Source organism: Acinonyx jubatus, chromosome E2, assembly GCF_027475565.1.
Source record: "Acinonyx jubatus isolate Ajub_Pintada_27869175 chromosome E2, VMU_Ajub_asm_v1.0, whole genome shotgun sequence".
NCBI lineage: Eukaryota > Metazoa > Chordata > Mammalia > Carnivora > Felidae > Acinonyx > Acinonyx jubatus.
In genome coordinates, this window is record NC_069396.1 from 56067458 (window position 1) to 56085210 (window position 17753).

The 17753-nt window shown below is 42.3% G+C and overlaps 2 protein-coding genes across 2 annotated transcripts in view; one reads left to right on the forward strand and one right to left on the reverse strand.

The window, feature by feature from the left end:
• The window catches only part of LOC113593334 (KRAB domain-containing protein 5-like), a 69421-nt gene that overhangs the window by 51550 nt on the left and 118 nt on the right, over window positions 1-17753 (forward strand). The window contains exon 2 of the mRNA XM_053210711.1: window positions 17133-17259. Within this exon, the coding sequence (XP_053066686.1) occupies window positions 17133-17259 (127 nt within the window). The remainder of the gene's footprint in view (window positions 1-17132; window positions 17260-17753) is intronic.
• LOC106980844 (KRAB domain-containing protein 5-like) lies at window positions 818-5074 on the reverse strand. Its single transcript, XM_053210712.1, has 3 exons — window positions 4747-5074; window positions 1784-1910; window positions 818-1278 (listed from the first exon to the last, which is right to left on the reverse strand). The coding sequence occupies exons 1-3, from the start codon at window positions 4759-4761 to the stop codon at window positions 1172-1174; spliced, it is 249 nt and encodes an 82-aa protein (XP_053066687.1). The 5' UTR covers window positions 4762-5074; the 3' UTR covers window positions 818-1171.

The following is a 17753-nucleotide window of genomic DNA, read 5'->3' on the forward strand; positions in this document are numbered from 1 at the left end:
CTTTAATTTCTGCTACAGTATTTTTTTTTTCAGTAGGAGTATAAAATATCGGGGCGCCTGGGTGGCTCACTCGGTTGGGCGACCGACTTCGGCTCAGGTCATGATCTCGCACTCCGTGAGTTCGAGCCCCGCATCGGGCTCTGTGCTGACAGCTCAGAGCCTGGAGCCTGTTTCAGATTCTGTGTCTCCCTCTCTCTCTGAACCTCCCCCGTTCATGCTCTCTCTCTGTCTCAAAAATAAATAAACATTAAAAAAAAATTTAAAAAAATATCAGGGACACCTGGGTGTCTCAGTGGATTAAGCATCAGACTTCAGCTCAGGTCATGATCTCATGGTTCAAGAGTCTGAGCCCCACATCAGGCTCCATGCTTACAGCACAGAGCCTGCTTCCAATCCTTTGACCCCCTTGCTCTCTGCCCCTTCCCTGCTCATTCTCCCTATATAAATAAATAAACAAATCTTAAGTACAAAAATCATAAATCTAGGTAATAAATTACATATTAAAAGATAGAATTTGTGATATCAGTAACTTAAGGTGGGTGCAGGGATGGAGCTTATAAGTAGAATAATTTTGTATGCAATTATCAGTTTAAAATGGGTTTTTATATCTTTAAGATGTTTTAAGTAACCTTTATGTAAACCACAAAGAAAATATTATAGAGGACACAAAAGTTAATGAGAATGGTACCAAAGCATGTCCTGGGTACGACACCCAATTAAAGATAAAAAAAAAAAAATCTAAACTTGATACACAGGTAGAGTATTATTATTAATTATTATTATTATTATTATTATTATTATTTTATTTTGAGAGAGAGAGAGCTGGGGAAGGGCAGGAGGAGAGTGAGAGAGAATCTCAAGCAAGTTCCATTCTCAGCTCATAACCTGACATGGGGCTCAATCTCCTTACTCTAGGGCTCTCACAGCAATGGAGAAGCTCTCAGATTATGGAGGCCCTCACCGTGGATGTGGCGGACCTTCAGGGGAGCTGAAGGACAGTCCTTGGAGAATCAAAGAGCATGATGTGTTAGACAGCAGATGTCCCTCTGGGAGAGGGAAAGACATAAAACTCAGCTTTGTAAATGAATTTCCATTCAAGGAGAGCTACCTGAACAACATTTTAAGACCCATCTTCCTCCTTCACATTTGGACCTCACTTGTGTCATCTGCTTCACTTCCACCTACCTGGGTGTAAGGCTACTGTCTCCTTTCTCTTCACACCCCACAGCTTCTTCTCTTGTTCCAAAACAATGACCAGGTCTGGTTTTGACACAAGACCTGTTTATCAGAAAGAAGGAATATAATTATCGCTGGAGATTCTATCTTTCAACCCAGTATTGTACTCAGCAAACAAGAAGGAACATAGGAGAATTCTAAAAAAAAATGATTTCCCAAACAGAGTTGCACAAGAAAAAGCCCCTTTAGAACATGCAGGAGGAGTTTCAAATATTCACATCATGAACTGCGTTCCAAGTACTACCAATACAATAAGGAATAAAAATTGGAGTTTAAGATTTGGGCAATACCATCTTATGCCACTCAATGTTTAGAATTGACATTAATCTTCAGAAATGGTGATGATACCTTAAAAAAAGGGGAGACTAAAGCTGAAAAGGAAACATCATGAAGATATTTCTCTACATCTACAAATCCTTACCTCCTTCCCTTACTGCAGGAATCTCAATTTCAGTCATGCAAAGAGGAAGCTTCCAAGAGAGAGTTGTCAAAGGAAGGAACAAAACTCTGAGGGTGGTGTGGGAAATCTAGAAGGCGTTACCCTTACCCAAGAAAAGGAGGTGTCCATAGGTCTCTAACATCACATCCATGTACAGTTCCCTCTGACTGTGATTCAGGCATCCCCACTCCTCCTGAGAGAATTCTATTGCCACATCTCTGAAGGTCAGCAGTCCCTGCAATAAATACCACAGTTACAAAGAAGTGGCCATTGGCATAGTTCATAATGGTACCTAAGATGAAAGAGGGAATTATTGTCACCAGATAGACTACAAGAACTGACGTTCACCACTTACCTGCATGTACCCACTGACCATATTCCTCATTTTACTTAGCCTCTTTTTTCTATTTTAACTTTTACTTCTGGCAAAACACCCTGTGGACACAGTCTCCTGTCATGGAAACAGAAAACATTCAACAAAATATAATGACTGTCCTAAGAAAGAGCTTGGGCAGGCCACTTTGAGCTTAACCCAACTCATATTTATGTATATGGATGATGGAGTTAACACATGGAGTGAGGACAGCTATCTTAACCTCTTGTAATACCAAAATCTCCACCCAAGGAAGAACACAAGCCTCACCTACATAACACAAAGTATGCATAGAAGTGTTCTCTTAAGTCACATGTATGACATTATGTCCAGTTCTACATAAGATGACCAGGTTCCACTTCCTCATTATCCACCCAAATCTAAAATAAAAGGAAATCATCACACACACACACACCCTTGATCTGAGAGTCTCCTTTGGAAGTTATTCCCTCTGATCTTCTTATCGGCTGCAAATCAATTTTCCTTTGTGTGACAACCCCAGCTGCTGCACTTTCTATTATGACTCTATTATCTTGGAGGATTTTAAGACACATAAATACATCAATTATGTGATTATTGTTTTCATTTTCTCAACATATAAAGCAGTAAATAAAAGGGTATTTCTGTGACTAGAGTGTGGAGTAAAATAAAAATTTATTAGGGCTTTTTTTCTTTTTGTTATTCTATCATGTTTAGCTGTTTTCTCCTTTTTCTCTCCACCTGGTGATGACACTCAGTGGCAGACCATCAAGGGGACAGATGATTCTTTCTCCTCAAGGAAACTCCCACATGTTATCAACTCTAAAGACAGCTGCCTTAGCCTTTCCTAACTCCTACTAAAATTCTCAACTGACCGATCTTCCCTCATAGGTAGGAACATCTCTGTGCCCTTATTCATCAGGAAGAAGCTACGGAAGAGGAGACCTTCCACTTTAACAACCTTAAAGACGTAAGGGTCAAAGTTGTTAAAGGAGGAAAATGATGAGTGATACAAGGTCAAGAGACACGTAGCTTAAATAAAACTTCCTTGCACCTTGCAGCCCAATGATAGACACCTGAGACAGGCAGAACATGCCCTTCCTGAAGGAAATCATAGCTGCTTTCGTGCCTTCATTTTTTTTTTTTTAATTCAATTCTTCAGACAGAGTATGACATCCTTTATCAATGGGCTGAAAGTTATAAGGAAATTTAATTGAAGCTACATTTCTTTTGCCTTAGTTATCATCAGAAGCTACAAGCAAAGAGAAACTCAGAAGAAAGAAGTTTCCAGCTGAAATGTGATGGTTTCTGCACATCGCTCAGCAAATCTAAGATCTTTACGAAAGATGGGGGGAAAAGATGAACGTTATAGGGGAGAAATCTGGAATAGAGAACAAGGACAGTTAAAGAAGTGAACAACAACTGTAAGGAAACAAACTGCTCTCAGTGCCTAAGAAACACCAAAGGACACATGATCACTGGTGTGTTCTGTTAAATCAGATTATCAGTCTAATTATGAGAGAATAGTGGATTTATACAAACTTCAGTCACATGTACTTTCAGCAGAGGCTGCTTTGAGGCAAACAGTTTCAAGCAATGGATTGTAGAGGAGTCCACAGGGCCCACCTGGCTGAAGAAAGGCAGGCCCAGCCGGTGACCTGCCTTAAAATATCTATAGGCCTTAACTAACAAATGGATACTTACAACCAGGCAGCATTACCACATGAGGGCAAATTCCATAAGTCACCATACAAACTCATCTTCTCCCTGCAAAATCAGCCCCAAGTCACTGCCTCAAGGCAGGAGCCTCTCCTCTGCTGTGCTTCCCACCACTCCCTTGAGGTGTATTCATAAATCTTATTCTGCCACAGGTGAATTCTTTTCACCACTCATGCCCTCAGCATCCACAGGATCATTGCCCCATATTTGGGAGCCCCATCTGAATGGGAGAAACACCACATTTAGATGGCTGTTTCCCTGTCCTGTAGTGTCTAGTATATTTTAAACAGAGTATCTATTTCACATTTTACAAACCAAGACTGCTCTCCCCCTGGTTTTTTAACTTTCCAAGTTATTCAGGCCTCATATCCATTCTCTGTTTTTTTGCATTTAGTATTTGGTGCAAAAAGTTTGTTTTATTATAACACAAAGAGAGGACCTGTGGGCACCAAGATCCACAGTGGGGTTGTGAAGAGTGACTATGCAGCCAGGGGAGGGAAAGGCAAAAGGGAGGTCTCCAGAAGGATTCCCATATGCTTAAGAGGACTCCTAAGATACTGGGGGCCTTGTATTTTTCATTTTCTTCATCCTGCTCTACAGAGAGGTACTAAATGGGGAACTAAAGGGGAACAGGTCTCTTCGACTGAAATCCCACCACCAGACCCCATCAGCAACTGGAATCGTGGACTCAACAACTTCCCTTTTGGATCTGTCCTAAAGGGAATGTTTGCAATACTTGCAGGACTTTAACCTCAAAGTGACAAGTGTTGACGTCCTAGTGAAAGCCTTGTTTGAGAGCATAGAGTAGATTCCTGCATATAGGGGAGAAGAGTTCTAAAGACCCAACCTTGAGTATCATTCCTGAGAAGGTTGTAAAGCTTTGGTGAAAACATAAGGCAGAAACACCAAACACAGAGAAACCAACATTTGTGATTTCTACATGCATGGAATTTTAGGGGGAAAAGATGACACGGCCTCCAACCTGGAACACCAGACTTACCTGAGAGCTGGCCATTTCTTCTTCTTTCCCCTTGTCCTCTAGGTTTCTTTCTCAGAAGGTATTTGTGAACAAATCACACATGCATTAGGAGAAAATGCCCTTAAAGTCACCAACAGAACGTCTTCAAAAGAAAAGTGCTCACTGGTAGGCAGGACTTTGGAATGCAGAACGACAAAACTTCCTAGTTTCTTGTGTCAGGAGCTTTTCAGAAACGGAGACTATGTACTTGGAGCCCAATTCTGAGTTTTTCTTCTATAGTTTCAGTGGCTTCCACTCCCACAGGCACCCGCAAATTTTGCTACAGGATAGGAACGGTGTGCTGCGCAGACCTAATCCTCCCACACTCACGTAGAGGAGACCCTGTAACCTCTCCTTGAGCAAAAGCCTGCACTCAAATCTCATAAATTAATGGGAAGCCTTGCCAAATGACTCTGGCTTCAGGGAGAATCACCTGGAGCACTTAATTAAGCCAACACTGTTGTTTCAATCCACACCAATTGACAGAATCTGAGGAGGGGGGCAACAGCAAGGGTCGGTTTTGAAACTTCACACGGGATCCCTTTGGGAACCATTTAGGGAAGTAAGGAAGGCTATGGTTATTATCCAGGTTTAAACCCATTTCTTCTCCAGTGATCAGAGTTTCTGGACATTGGAAAAAAGAGACTAACAAATTTAAGAGCCAAACACACCTTCAGCGCTTTAGCCGACCTTTTTCATGTCTCCCTAATTCCCAATGACAGGGCTCCCAGGAACCACAGGCATCTTCCTAGTCCTCCCTGTCAACTGGCTTGGAGAAACTACTCTCTGCACTGGGAATAAAACTGTTTGTGTCCTTACAGCTGAGCTACACTTTTAGTGCTCAAACCCAGTGCTACCAGCAGCCCCTGCCTCAGAGAGCTAAAACAGTTCGAAAAATATGGGTCTCCCATAAATAACAATGGGTCCCTGTCTATGAATTTATTCCTGTCTGTCTAGGTCTTTTGAGCATTACACACCCATTTCTCCTTAGTTTATCTGCCCCAATTCATTTACTGGACTAAGATTTCTTTGAAAAATGTCATGTCAGAAATTCTTTTTCCCGCGAAGGGGAAAATATCTAGATTTTGACAGTAGTAACCGCATTTGAAAACAAGGGGAAATAAATGACATTTCAACGTGTTTTCTATGCTCTGTCTCTCATGACACTTTAGCTGAGGTTAGTGGTACTGATCAAATGATCAGTCCTATTGGATGAGCTACCAACCTTCTTGTGAGGAAAATGTTCAGCTGATACTGGCACACTCCACAGTGCATCACTCATCGAGCTTCAAATAGATCCGTCAAAATCTCTGCCCTGAGTTAATCATTGCCCCGTAAATAAGGAAACCCAACAGTGCACCAAGCACATAATAGAGGAATACAAGTTTAGGCCCTAGATCAATGATCATGCTCAAGCCATCTTGGGCCACAGCTGCATCGAAGGCCAGGACTTTGGACCATGGCAGCCATGGGGAGCAGGGGCTGGAGAGCATGGGGTGGAGGTCCTGGGGGATAGGAGGTTCCTGGGAAGGAGAGCCCTGGCAAGGGAAGGGGATACTAGTCCCTGTATGACCCCTATTGTACCTGAGAGAAAACCCAAAGGCTGAGGATGGAAGTTTGATTAGGACCCCTGAGCAAAAAATAACATTGCTATCTGTCTTTATCTTTTGTTGCCAACATTCATCCACTAGTGATGTCGATTCCCACTGGAAACTGATTGTTCCCTGAAACACCCATGCAGTCCTTTTCAAAATAATCCAGTTGATAAGGATAGCCAGTACTTTTTACCTTCAGCTGGGAGGAATGGCAATACACCTGTTGAGTAACGCCTCCGTGTTCCACAGAGGGTCCATTCTATATGTGACAACCTTAAATGTTATACTACATGACAGTAAGTTTTCTGCAGGCTCTCCTTTGTTATACTATGACATAATTTCATTCTCTGCTCCCCTTCTCAAGGTTCTTTGCATAACACCAGCACACACCTGTGAAAACTTGTGCCTTTAAGGAGACATCAGGTGCCCAAAGAAAAATTGCAGTTTGTTCAAAACCAGCTTAGATATTTAAGTCACCTGCTGTCAGAACAAGGACTAGATTTCAAGACATCCTGGAAGTCAAAAACCTGAAACTAAGTACCAATTCTGAGACTCTCTGGGACTGTTTGTTCATTTCTGAAGTTTGATTCCAAACTTCTCTCTTACAGTTGAAAGTGCATATGCTTTACTAAAACAGGACAAACCTTACCCAATTATTTGAAAAGAGGGGGATGACACAGTAATTGAGACTTGAATGAAAAGTCTAAATCTATACAAGCTTCTCAAAGTCAACACCCACAAATCAAGCAACCCAGATAAGAAATGGGCAAAAGACATGAATAGACAGGTTTTGAGAGAAGATAGCCAGAATGCTAACAGACACATATAAAGATGATCAGCATCCGTCATCATCATGGCAACACAAATCAAAACACGGACGAGATAGCACTTCCCACCTGCCAAAATGGGTAAAATTAACAACACAAGAAACCATGGGTGAGGTGAGGATGAAGAGAAGGGGAACCCTGTTGCACTGTAGGTGGGAAAACAAAGTGGTGCAGCAGCCATTCAGGAGAACAGTATGAGGTTTTAAAATAACTAAAAATGGAATTAGAGGTGCTTGGGTGCCTCAGTTGGTGGAGGGTCTAACTCTTGATTTTTCTCAGGTCTTGGTCTCATGGGCATGGCTCAAGCCCCACATGGGGCTCCAAAGTGAGCATGGAGCCTCTCTTCCTTTCTCTGCTACTCCCCCATTCACACTTGCTCACAATCTCCCTCAAATAAATAAACATTAAAAACAAAGAACAACTTAGTTTCAATCCATGGTGGCCAAAGTAAGATATTTGTATGATTTAACTCTTCCTACATTTCTTAAGACTTTTTTTTTTTTTTTTTTTTTTTTTTTTGCAGGCTTGCACATCATCTATACTGGATGATGATCCTTGTACCTCATATATTTTGTGTTTAGGACTCATTTATGGTTTTCATGCTTTGTGCATGCACAAGCTGAGGGATCAACCTATTGATAGGAAGTAATCACAAGTAGATAGTGTCCTGAGATAACAGCTACCCCAAACATCCTTGTCCTAGGGAGCATCTTTGCAACTTCCTATACCCTGTCTTCCATCATTACAATTTTTCTCTTTTTCAGTAGACCACCTGGAAGCAAGTAAACAACCGGGGCTTAATCAAGGCATTTTTCCCAACTGTCAGGACATTTATACCAGTGACAATCACTACATGTTCACGCTCTTCTCTGTAGCCTGGAGAAATTACAAAACCTCCCATCTCATGAGAAAAATGTAGTCTGTTGTTCTTCCTGTCAACTGTTTATATATTCATGCCTCCAAGAGTGTTAAGGTCAATTACACATCAGTGACCTTGTAAGTAAAATTGTGACTAAAGTAATCTATTCTAGGGACGTTTGGGTGGCACAAGTCAGTTCAGCCTCAGAGTCTTGGTCTTGGCTAAGGTCCTGTTTTCATGGTTTGAGTTCCAGCCCCACATCAGGCTTGTGCTAAAGGCATGGGATTCTGTCTTCCCTTCCCTGCCTCCTCCCCTTCTTGTGCTCTCTTTCTCACATACACACACACAAAATAAATTAGATAATAAGCTAACCAAAATATATCTATTCTAGTAATGAATAATAAATTACAGGCATAAAATGAACCCTTTTATACTTATCATATAAGTAGCTGTTCCAATATGTTGTTAATGGCCCCAGCAATCAGGCCAGAATCTCATCAGTAATATAAGAATTTGTCCTGTAATATTGAAGACATACTTTAAATTATATTTGAATGTGTAGCTTTCAATATGAGAGATTATAGTTGTCCAACATTTATCTGGGCATGAAGTTTGAAGACTGTTGCACAAAGACAGTTCAAAGGTCCTTCAAGAAATAGGGGAATAAGGGAAACTGTTTCTGAATTTTAATGTGATTGACCACAGGTGAAGGTGTAGGCAAAGCTAGGTTTTAGGGAATGCAGGCATTCGAGACCAAGTGTTGAACATTGTGCCTTGTGTCCTAGGAGAAATGTTGACGTCTTGATAGATGAAATGCTCAAGGAAATCCATGAGCATATTTAAGTGTTTTCAGTCATAAGTGTAATAGTGAACTGCCTGGGACAGAAGAAAATGCAGGTGGATGTGCCAGCTGATACATATAAAAAGAATGCTTGTAGGTAGTCAATAATGAATAGACATTTCCAGGATGAGGCACTGAAATAGATAGATGTGCTGAAGTTCACTTGGTCTATATTGAGCTTCGATGTCAATTGATTGTTTTGAAAAGAAACAGATTACAAGGATAGTCTTTCCAGTCTCGATTTTCTTAAAAATGTTAGTTTATTGATTTTGAGAGAGAGAGAATGGGATACTGAGAGAGAGAGAGCAAGTGAGAACCAGGGAGGGGCAGAGAGAGAGGGACAAAGAGAATCCCAAACAGGCTCTGCTGCTGTCAGAGCAGAGCCTGATGTGCGGCTTGATCTCACAATCCCTGATCTCACAAACAAAACCAAGAGATGCTCAACCAACTGAGCCACCCAGTCTCATGTCAATTTCTTAGTTCAGCCTGAACAACTGGAAAGGGACAGGAATTCTGACACCCCCAAAAGGGGATAGGACATTCTTGCTCCATGGGAGTTTCAGGAGCCAACCCATTCATCACCCTGTTTTCTATTTCTGAACATCTAGAGGTCAGTCAAGTGTTAAAAAGTAAATATACATAGACTTTGTGAAATGGAAAGAGGACCCAGCAGTGCCTTCCACTGTCTCCCTTTTGACCTTCGTCTGTCCTTTCTAGTTGATTCCATTCTTCTTTCCAGGTCAGCATTTAGCTGAGGAAGAAGCCCCAGCAGGCAAAGCATCCCAGGATGGGAAAGGAAACTACCCCCTCCAGCAACAGGCACTGCCCTGAGCCAGCAAGACCCCACATGCCTCACAGCAATGCAGTCATTGGCCTGGCCTTCACCACCTGCATGTACCACCACCCTTCGTCCTACATTTTCTTTATATAAACGTGGAAGGATTTTCAGCAGGTTGGGGACAGTGTTTGAGATGTTGGTCACCTCTCTTCTCAGTGTTGGCCTCCGTGAAGAAAATCTCCTTCTTGTTTTATCACCATTCATCTCGCCGGTGTTCTTGCCGACTCCGGGGGTCCCACACAGACCGGTTTGGCCACTTACCACTGACAAAATCCAAAGGCAGAGAGATGAGAGGTGGCGAAACACGAGAGGAAGTTATTTCAGGGAGGCTGACACTGCAAAGATGGCTGAATAACGTCTCAAGGACTGTCTCCAAAGTGCTGGATACACTTCCAGGTGTATGGAAGGGAAAAGGGGAGAGGTGGGTGGAGGGGCAAAAGGAGTCAGGACCTGCAGGTAGACAGTGAAGTCTGTCATTGTCCTGGAGTCAATCCAGGGTGGGGTCTTTCTGGCTCTGGGCAGTCTTTGAGGCGTGAGGGGTAGTTCCAGTTCCCCTGAGGGATACTTTGTCTTCAGGGTCTTCCTCCTGAGCCAGGAGACAAGCTGGAAGGAACCCAGTGAGGAAGTCTGAGGTCAAAATTGAGGCAGCAAAAGTCCTCTGTCTTGCCCTTGGATTTGGGCAGCCATGAGTGGCAGAACTGGGTCTGTCTGGGGCCACTGGAACCAGGTGCTCCTGTACCCTTGGGTCCTGCTTACAAAGTCATTACCACAATCTATCCAATAAACATATCCCTCATCTCCCATTGTTAATACGTGTGTGTCTGTACATGTGTGTGTTGAGAACACTTCCGATAGCCTCTCTTAGCAAATCTCAAGGGTGCAATACACTAGTACTAACTATACTCACTGAGGTGTAACATTCACTGCTCACACATCCTGCATTAGTAGTGCTTTTTGCCATTTGACCAACATCTAAACATTTCCCCCATCCTCAGCCCCTGGCAACAAACTTGCTAATCTTTAATAATTTTGCCATTTTTAAGATTTGCGTGTATGTGATTTCATACAGTATATATTTTTCTGTATGTGGTTTATTTAACTTAACAAAACATCCTCTAGCAACCTCTAAGTTTCTGGCAATGGAAAAATGTCCTTCTTTCCTGAGGCTGATACATATACCAAGAATAAATTAGATGAGGAACCTCTACTAGGAAGGAGTTAATAGCAGAGATGAACATTTAATTTTTATTTTATTTTTTTATAGTTTATTGATTTATTCCAGAGAGAGACAGAGAGAGAATGACCAGGGGTGGAGCAGATAGGGAGACAGAGGATCTGAAGTGGGCTATGTGCTGACAGCAGAGAGCCCGATGTGGGGTTCAAACTAACCAACTGCTAGTTCATGACCTAAGCCAAGGAGGGACACTTAACTGACTGAGCCATTCAGGTGCCCCTAGCGATGAACCATTTATAAAGAGTTATCTGCGTGGCAGTGCAAACATGTTTGATAAACATTTGCTCTTTCCTTTTTCATTGAATGTAGATATACTTCCTCCTTCTTGAGTTGTAAAGCCCTACACCCTTCTCCTTCATTCCAAATGGCATATAAGCATAGATTGCCTGTCTTTGAGCCTCAAATCTTTGAGGTTCCCATCATCAAGAAATTCTTTTTTTTCTCTTTTGAACCTGCCTGATGTCAGTTTAATCGTTAGACTGGCCAAAGAATAGAGAACAGATGAAGGAAAATATTTCCTTCTCCTACACATTCATCCTGTTTTGAAAACTGACCTCTGTTCTTCAGAGCTAAAATATAATATGAGACAAGAATTGTTTCTGTGCTACAAACATTGGTCATCATATTTCCAGTTTGGTACTCTTTGGTTAAAAGAGAAAGGGGGGGGGGTGGTAGTTAAGAAGGAATGATGGGAGGCTTCCCCAAGAGAAAAAAGGTTACTAAGTTTAATAGGAAGCCTTGTTGATGTTTTAATGCCACCATTTTGAATTGTTCAACTTTATGCTTTTAAGTGGTTTCAGTTTCAGGCAGCAGCACAACTGTCTTAGATCACTCTATATTTTACTGTGAGAAACCACTCAATATTTTCTAGAATGGACAAAATAAGGAAAAGAGGATAACACCAAATTTCAATGAAAATAATGAGGAATTAGAAATCTCAAATATTCCTGGAAGGAGTTAAAAAATGCATTCAGTTGGGAAAACTGTTTAGCGGTGACTTAGGAAAGTAAACTTTGCTAGTGAATGGGAGCATTTTACCATTCCAAAATGTGTCTCTTTGGCATAAGGATTACTTTAAAGGAGCAGACAAAGGAAAAGGTCTGAAACCCTTTTGAAAGAGGCATTTGCATGTATAAGGGAAAGTTCCCTGTGGAAGGGTGTCTCCCACTGCATAGAAGAAAGAGGGGGAATGTGTAAATCTCCAGAAACTCTGATCAGTGGAGAAGGCATGGATTTCAATCTGGACAACCACCATAGCTATGATCGTGCTTTTTGTCTGGTCACCTTCCCAAATACTTCCCAATAGGATCACTTGTGGATTTCAAAAAATGATCATATCGCCCCCTTCCCCCCCACCAGATTCTGTCAATCAATATTTGTTGAAACAATGGTGTTGTTTTAATTAAGCGCTCCAGGTGATTCTAAGGGAATCCAGGATGAAGCACAAAGGTTTCCCAATAATTTAGGAGGGGTGAGTGCAGGCTTTGGCTCTAGGAGAGGTGCCAGGGTCTCCTCTATAGGAGTTGGAGAGGATCAAGGCTGTGTAACAAAGTGTGCCTATGGTGTAGCAGCATTTGTGGGGTGTCGTGGCATCTGTGGGAGGAGAAGCATCTGTGGAAAGGAGAAGAGGAAAACTCAGAGGTTGGCATCCAATTAGGAGCTCAAAAGGTTCTGAATAGCTTTTTACACAAAGGGGTAGGGAGTTGGGCCTTTTCTACATTTCAAAGTCTGGCCTGCAGGTGATCAGTTTACAGGTGGAGAGGCTGTGTTAGTGGCTTGGAAGACATTTTCTGCTGATGCAGCTGTGAGATCTCCAGCAAAATCTTCAGAGAAGAAACCCAGGGGACCAGGTGAAAGAAGAAATGGCCAGTTCTCAGGTAAGCTGTGCATCTGAGGGCAGAGACCGTGCCCTGTTTTTCTCTTGAAGGCCCATGCAAACTGAAATCGCAAGTGTTGGTTTTTCTAGTTCTGAGATTTCTGCTTTATGTTTTCACCCAAGTTTTAACCTTTTCAGATGATACTCAAGATTAGGTTTGTAGAACACTCTTCCCTTGTATCGCTGAGTCTTCTCCCCCTTCTCCAACTCCAAATTAAAGTTCTGCAAGTATTGAAAATATTCCCTTTGTGAACGATCCACAGGGGAAGGCATTGAGTCCAAGATTCCTGTTGCTGGTGGAGTCTGGTCCTGCATAGCACTCAAGGAAAACAGTTCCCATTTAGGTCAGATCTGGATGCTTAATCACCTCTCTGGAGACCAGGATGAAGAAAATGCACAAATACACAGGATGGATATGAGGCCCGGATTAACTCCAAAGTTGTCAGATAAAAGGAAGACTCTTGCTGCTTAGAATGCTAAAAAGATACCCCATTTTCAGGTTGTTTCATTCCAATTTCATTTCAATTTATTTCATTAGGTAGATTTACCGAGTGATATGCAGAAACCATCCCATTTCAACTGGAACAATCTTTCTTCTGGCAAAGTTTCTCCTTGCCTGTAGTTTCTGATGAAAGGAACAGAGGCAAAAGAAATGGCGATAGGATTAAATTTTCTTACAGTTTGCCACCCATTGATAAACACTAGATATAGGCAGAGTATGACATTGCTCAAGGAATTCACAATTGCCTTCATGTGAATGCTTTGCCAGAGGCAAAAGGGAAGCTCAGCTTGAGGAGAGCCAGACTGCCAGTATCCTGTAACTCTTCTGGACTATCTGAAAATGCTTTAGAAACTTCTTTTATCTCTATGCCTCCAACTTAAAGCATACCAGCAGTGTCTCCTCAGATCCTACTGCAGCCCTTGGCGCCCACAATTCCTCTCCCTGTGCTTTCATGAAAACAGCTTTTTTGACCAAAGAGGTCTCCAGAATCCTTTCTTGACCACTTGCTCCCAACCCACATCCCACCCGTTGCCACTGGACAATGAAGGCTCTCACCTTTGTGTAGTAGAGATAATGACTTCTGGGAGTGGAGGTTCTAAATCACTCGGCCCTCCATGCTGTAGATTGTTAGTTTACTCCACATTCTTGATGCAAATCTATTCTTCTATTTAGTTTGTATTTTCAGAACAAGAAAAGAAGAATCCCATAGTTTACATGCTTGCACCTTCGAATCCTGAAACAGAATAGAGCAGAAATGAGGATTGAAACAAAAGCTTTCAATGAAACAGTATATGGTGGGATCATCAAGCACAATGGTCAAGAAATAATTCTGGAGATGTTGGATGATGCAAGATAGCTTATTGGAGTAGCACAGAGACTGGACCTGTGGGCAGAGAGAGCCATACGGTGGCTTCATGAAGCTTATATGTCCTGGGGGGGAGGGGAGCTGCACGCAGTATTAGATCACAAATGTTCCTTTTACTTTTTTTTAAGTTTATTTACTTATTTTGAGAAGGAGACAGAGCACGTGAGGGGGGGGAACGGGGAAAAATTGGGAGAGAAAGAGAATCGCAAGCTGGCTCCACATACTCGGCAGCATGGAGCCCTACTGGGGGCTCCAACTCATGAACTGTGAGCTCATGACCGAAACCACAACCAAGAGACAGAGGCTTAACCCACTGAGCAACTCAGGAGGCCGTTCCTTTGAATTTCTGAGTGTAAAACTGCTTCTGCAGGATTTCTCTGGTGATTACCATTCAATTCAACGTTACTTATGGAGATGTATAGGCAGTCAGGAGACCCCCTAAGAATGTAGCAACCAGCACTTACTTGATGCTTATTAAAACTCTGCAGACCCTAGGTCAGCCTTCTCTGGTGAAGGTGCACATTTTCCTGTTTGTATCCCTCATCATACTAGATTCAGAAATAATAGCTGGTTTATGTATATCACTCAATGTGTTTGTGTTGGCAGTGTGACTAAAAGACCTAAGCATCATTATCCAAAACTAGATTTATGAGTGTAATGTCATTGAAGATGTTTCTTAGTTTCCATGACCATTTTCTGCTCTTCCCGTGTTTCCTGTAGTTTGTGTGAGAGACGGGGAGATCGAGAGAACAAGTGGAGAAGGCGCAGAGAGAGAGAGGAAGAGAGAGAGAGAATTTAAAAGCAGGCTCCCTGTTATCATTGCAGAGCCCAATGTAGGGCACATACACAGGAGCCTGGAGATCACAATCTCAGTCAAAATCAAAAGTCAGATGCTTAACTAACTGAGCCACCTAGGTGGCCCTCCACTCTATCACTTTTAATATGTATATAACTGCTATCTAAATGTATGGGTGTGTGCATGAAGTGTAAAACAGGAGATCAATTTTGTGTGGATACTTTCTGGCTTCCATCATTCTCTTCAGCTTTCACACGTGTTACTAACGTTGCTTTAGGGTCCCGTCTGGATATTGACCACTGTGTCGTTTTAGATCAACTCTAGGTCAGCTAACCTGGGTTAAAACGGAATCTCTTCCGTGTACTGGATGCTTGACAAAATATCCACAGAGAAATAGAATAACCTGTTTGCTCTCATAGATGATAATTGTTTATATTTATGATTATTATTCATTTTCCATTAATTTATGAAAAATGAGTAGATGCTATCTACTAAGTAGGAAATGCTCAGAAAGGCTCCTTGTTGCCTTTTTTGCTATTCTAGTAGAACCTGTGGTTGTTATAAAACCCATCTAGTTCCAAGTACTCCATGAGTTCCTGCCTTTGAATTCTTGCTCTTTGTTATTCAAATATCTATTCCCTGGCCAATAGGCTAATGTCTTGTCAGGAGTGCAGAATCTGGGCGCACTTGGGTGGCTCAGTCAGTTTAGCATCTGACTCTTGATTTCAGCTTAGGTCAGTAGCTCATGGTTCCTGAGATGGAGCCCCAAGTCAGGCTCTGCACTGTCAGTGGGGAGCCTCCTTGGGATTCTCTCTCTCTCCCTCTCTGTACCCCTCCCCCACCTGCTCTCTCCCTCACTTTCTCAAAATTAGCATATAAACTTAAAAAAATAAAGCTCTTCAATGCACCATTGTGAAATTGTAATTCATATTAGAATATGCTACGTACATTGTAACACACCCAGACTTCCCATCTAAGAAATAGACACCAGGTATACTACGTGATGTGAATATAGTATTTAAAAATGTGGATGCCTTTGTTGATGCCTTCATTTTATAAATTCGCTTGAATAAACACAATATTTACAGTGGTTCTTACCTCCAAGTAAGAAAATAGATGAAAGCATATCATTGTGTTGAAAAAGGTCTTCCTGCAGAAAGCAGGAAACCCCTCTAAGTCAGAACCAGTTTTCCCAATATACCTAAACAAACAGGAATTCACTTCTTGGTGAGTCACAGATAGAATCTATACCAGCTGGGGTTGTCACACAAAGGAAATGTGATTTTCAACAATTAAGGAGATCACAGGGAATCACTTCCAAAGCAGAGACCCCAGGAACGGAATGGTTTCATATATAGTCAGGGTGGAGAATCAGAGGGAGAGCCCATCACCTTATGTAAAGGTGCCGATCAGGTTACACTTGGGCCTGAAGAAAACAGTTGTATACAGGGGGGCCTGGGTGGCTCAGTTGGCTGAGCATCCAGCTTCAGCTCGGGTCATGATCATGCAGTCTGTGTACTCGAAATCTTGTGGTTTGTGAGTTCGAGCCCTGCATTGGGCTCTGTCCTGGCAGCTCAGAGCCTGGAGCCTGCTTCCAATTCTGTCTCCCTCCCAGTCCTTCCCCTGCTCCTGCTCTGTCTCTCTCTCTCAAAGATAAATAAATACACATTGAAATGTTTACTTTTTGAAAGCAAGCAGTTCCATACCTACTCTGGATGTCACATAGTAAATGAGGTTTGTGCTCACTCTTAGGTGGAGAGTTTAGTATTATAATGAGGTCATGGTAACAATCCTCTCCCCGTGGTTGGCACCACTGTCTACCTGCTTAGGAGTGAGTCAGGGGATGAGCTCAGACAGGGTGGGTATAAGCTCTTTCTCAGATGACATACCTTTTGTTGTATACTTTCTGTTTCCATCACAAGAGACGATGGCCCTGGGGTGTTGTTGCCTGAAGTAAAGATAAGGTTGAAAGAAGAAGTGAAATAAAATGAGGGACTAAGGGCAGTGGGTATCAACAAGTAAGCAGTGAAGGTCAGGCCTTGGGGTCCAGCTGGTGACATTAACTCCCTCCTGCATCTTAGGTACCATTATGAATGCTGGCTATGGCTACTTGGTAACTGTCGTATTTGTTGCAGGGACTGCTGACCTTCAGGGATGTAGCCATAGAATTCTCTCAGGAGGAATGGGGATGCCTGAACCAGAGTCAGCGAGAACTGTACAGGGATGTGATGTTAGAGACCTATGGACACCTTCTCTTCTTGGGTGAGGATAACTCCTTCCAGACTTCCCAAACCACACTCGCGGGTTTGTTCCTTCCTTGGAAGACTGTCTCTTGGAAACATCCTCTTTGCATGACTGGAATTCAGATCCCTGCAGTCAGAGAAAGAAGTAGAGTTTATAGATATAGAGAAATACCTTCATGAGGTTTCCTTTCCAGCTGTAGATTCCCCTTCTTTACAGTGAGGTAAGAGCATCATCATCTGTAGATGAGTGGTAATTGTAAACATTGAGTGGCATAAAATGGTACTGCCCACTTAAGCTCCCAACTGCTACTCATTCCTGTAGTGGTAGTACTTGGACGTGAGGTCATGATGTGAACATTGGAAATTCCTGTCAAGTATACTAAAGGGGCTTTTGGGCAACAGCATTCAGAAATCATTTTCTGGAATTCTACAATGTCCTCTCTCGTGTACTGAGCACAGTATTGGGGTGAAAGAATCTGAGAAACAGGTATGATCTTTTTTTTCTTTTTCCTG